The 2,454-nt window shown below is 28.4% G+C and overlaps 1 protein-coding gene across 1 annotated transcript; it reads right to left on the bottom strand.

Moving 5' to 3' along the window:
* Positions 1-305: 305 nt before the first annotated feature.
* LOC136083020 (uncharacterized) lies at positions 306-1,955 on the bottom strand. The gene is made up of 2 exons (XM_065802432.1): positions 1,538-1,955; positions 306-1,351 (listed from the first exon to the last, which is right to left on the bottom strand). Exons 1-2 carry the CDS (start codon positions 1,953-1,955, stop codon positions 306-308), a joined length of 1,464 nt encoding a protein of 487 aa, XP_065658504.1.
* Positions 1,956-2,454: the final 499 nt, after the last annotated feature.

Below are 2,454 nucleotides of genomic sequence, written 5' to 3'. Positions count from 1 at the left end.
TTTTGATAGATCAATGAAAACTCCTAAAGTAAAGTAGTTACTACTGAATGCACTTGATATTTGATTTACTAGTTCAATCACTGCATGCTCCGTTGAATTTTTTTTTTTGAAACAAGTTGTTTTGAATACAGCATGTCGTTTTCTGATAAGTGATTAAAAAGTCTATTGTACATTATTCTCTCAAGTAATTTTGAAAAACAAGGTAAAATAGATATTGGCCTATAATTAGAAATATTTGAGTCATCTCCGGACTTAAATATCGGCGTGATTCGTGCAATTTTTAGCTTTTCAGGGACGATACCTGTTTAAAGTGAAAGATTAAATATGTGAAATAACGAGGGTTCTATTATATTATATACTGATTTTACAACATTAACGTTAATTTTATCAAATCCAGCACTTTTGTTAGTTTTAAGGCAAAAAAAGGCGGTTTGCAATTCAATTAGTTTTAAATTAGGTTCATCCATGACTTTATCGTAACTTTTTAAATAAGATTCAAATGGTGTTGAATTCATAGGAATTTTTAATGCCAAATTCGGACCAGTATTAGTAAAGAAGCTGTTTAGTTTTTCGGCAATAATTGATTTATCATAAATTGTGTTTTTATCAATTGTTATTTTTTTTGGCAGAATGTTTCTCGCATAAATATTTTTTCCTAATATTTCTTTAATTACACTCCATGTTTTTTTAGTGTTTCCGGTGGCTTGGCTTAATAGCTTTGCATAATAAAGCTTTTTTGAGTTCCTTTTTATTTTTTCAAATATATTTTTATAATTTTTATATGTCATTTCGTTTTTATAAGTTTTTTTTTTCAAGTATTTATCATATAACTTTTGTTTTCTTTTTGAAGATTTTAGTAACCCGTTAGACATCCATGGAGTTAAAACAGTTTTGGTTTTTACAGTTATTTTTTTTTCAGGAAATGCTTTATCATATAGCTTGCAGAATTGATTTAAAAATAGATCATATGCGTTGTTTACGTCATGTGACTGCAATACCAAATTCCAATCAACGTTGTCTTTTAAAAGATTATGAAATTTTTTTACCGAGTTTTCATTGATCTGTCGCCTAAATATAATGGATTGAGAAAGAATACTGTTAAATAATATATTGTTAGTAACTAGAAATGTTGGGAAATGATCTGATAAGTCAGTTTTGATTATGCCTGTGTAAAGACTGTTATTAAGATGATTATTAGTTATTATATTATCAAGAAGTGTAGAAGAGTTGTTAGTCACTCTCGTTGGCTTGTTTATTGACGGAATTAAATTATATTGAAGAAGAGTATTAATAAAATTGTTAACATTATTATTTGAAGCATGGTTTATTAGGTCTATGTTAAAATCCCCAACTAAGTAGGCATGACTTCGGGTTTTATTAATATATAGGCATGACTTCGGGTTTTATTAATATTTGTTAAGAATGGTTTAAGATGAATTTTAAATTTTTTTAAGCTAGAAGATGGAGGTCTATATGTGGCATTTATAATTTTTTTTTTTTGTGGTTTTATTTATTATTTCAATGCATAACGACTCACAATCTTTTTCATTTACACAGAGATCGTGACGTAAATTATAACTAATTGAGTTGTGAACAAAAATACATACACCCCCACCAACACCAAAACCACGTGGTTGATGAACTGATGAGTAATTAATTAGTTCAAATTGGGCATTTGTTTCACCACGCTTACACCAAGTTTCCGTTAGACAAATAATTTTAAAATCGTGTTTTAATTCATCCAACAAAAACCTTAGATTTTCAAAATTTTTATTTAAACTTCGAATATTAATGTTTAAAATTGAAAAACTATTTTTATTTTTTTGAAGATATTGAGAAGATTCAATAACTGTATAGTATTGGCTTTCAATTTTTTGATTAAAGTTATTAGAGTCATCATCGTCACTGAGTGCGACATTTTCATCTAGAAATTCAATTATAAAGTTTTCCTCCATTTTAAAGTAACACATATATAATTAAACGCAAAAATAGTTAATAAAATAGTTAGGAATAGTTAAAAGAAAAGTAATAAACCAAACTCTTACTGACACGGTTTCGGGATTTCTTTCGTTTTCTTAGACACCCACTCGCGTACAATCAGCTTATCATATGATATGTATGCAAATTTTCCCAGCTGCCGCTCAATTTTCATTTTTTCTCTAAGATCTTTTCTTATTAGGTTCGTTTCGAAGCAAAAATCTTCGTTTATGTAGATATTTTCACCCTTTAATTCAGAAGAATTTTTTAAAATTTCTACCTTATCTTTGTAGTCTAACAGCTTAATAATAATTGTGCGTGGTGTTTTTGCATCTCGGCGTCCACTACGATGCGCTCGTTCAATTCTCACATTTTTCACCCCTAGAGTCTCCTCAAAAAGTTTAATCACTTTTATTTCACTTTCAGACCATGTTTCATTTTCATTTTCTTTGATGCCATCAATCCTAAGGTTATTTC

This window comes from Hydra vulgaris, chromosome 08 (assembly GCF_038396675.1).
Source record: "Hydra vulgaris chromosome 08, alternate assembly HydraT2T_AEP".
NCBI lineage: Eukaryota > Metazoa > Cnidaria > Hydrozoa > Anthoathecata > Hydridae > Hydra > Hydra vulgaris.
This window is presented reverse-complemented; position numbering and strand designations above follow the sequence as displayed.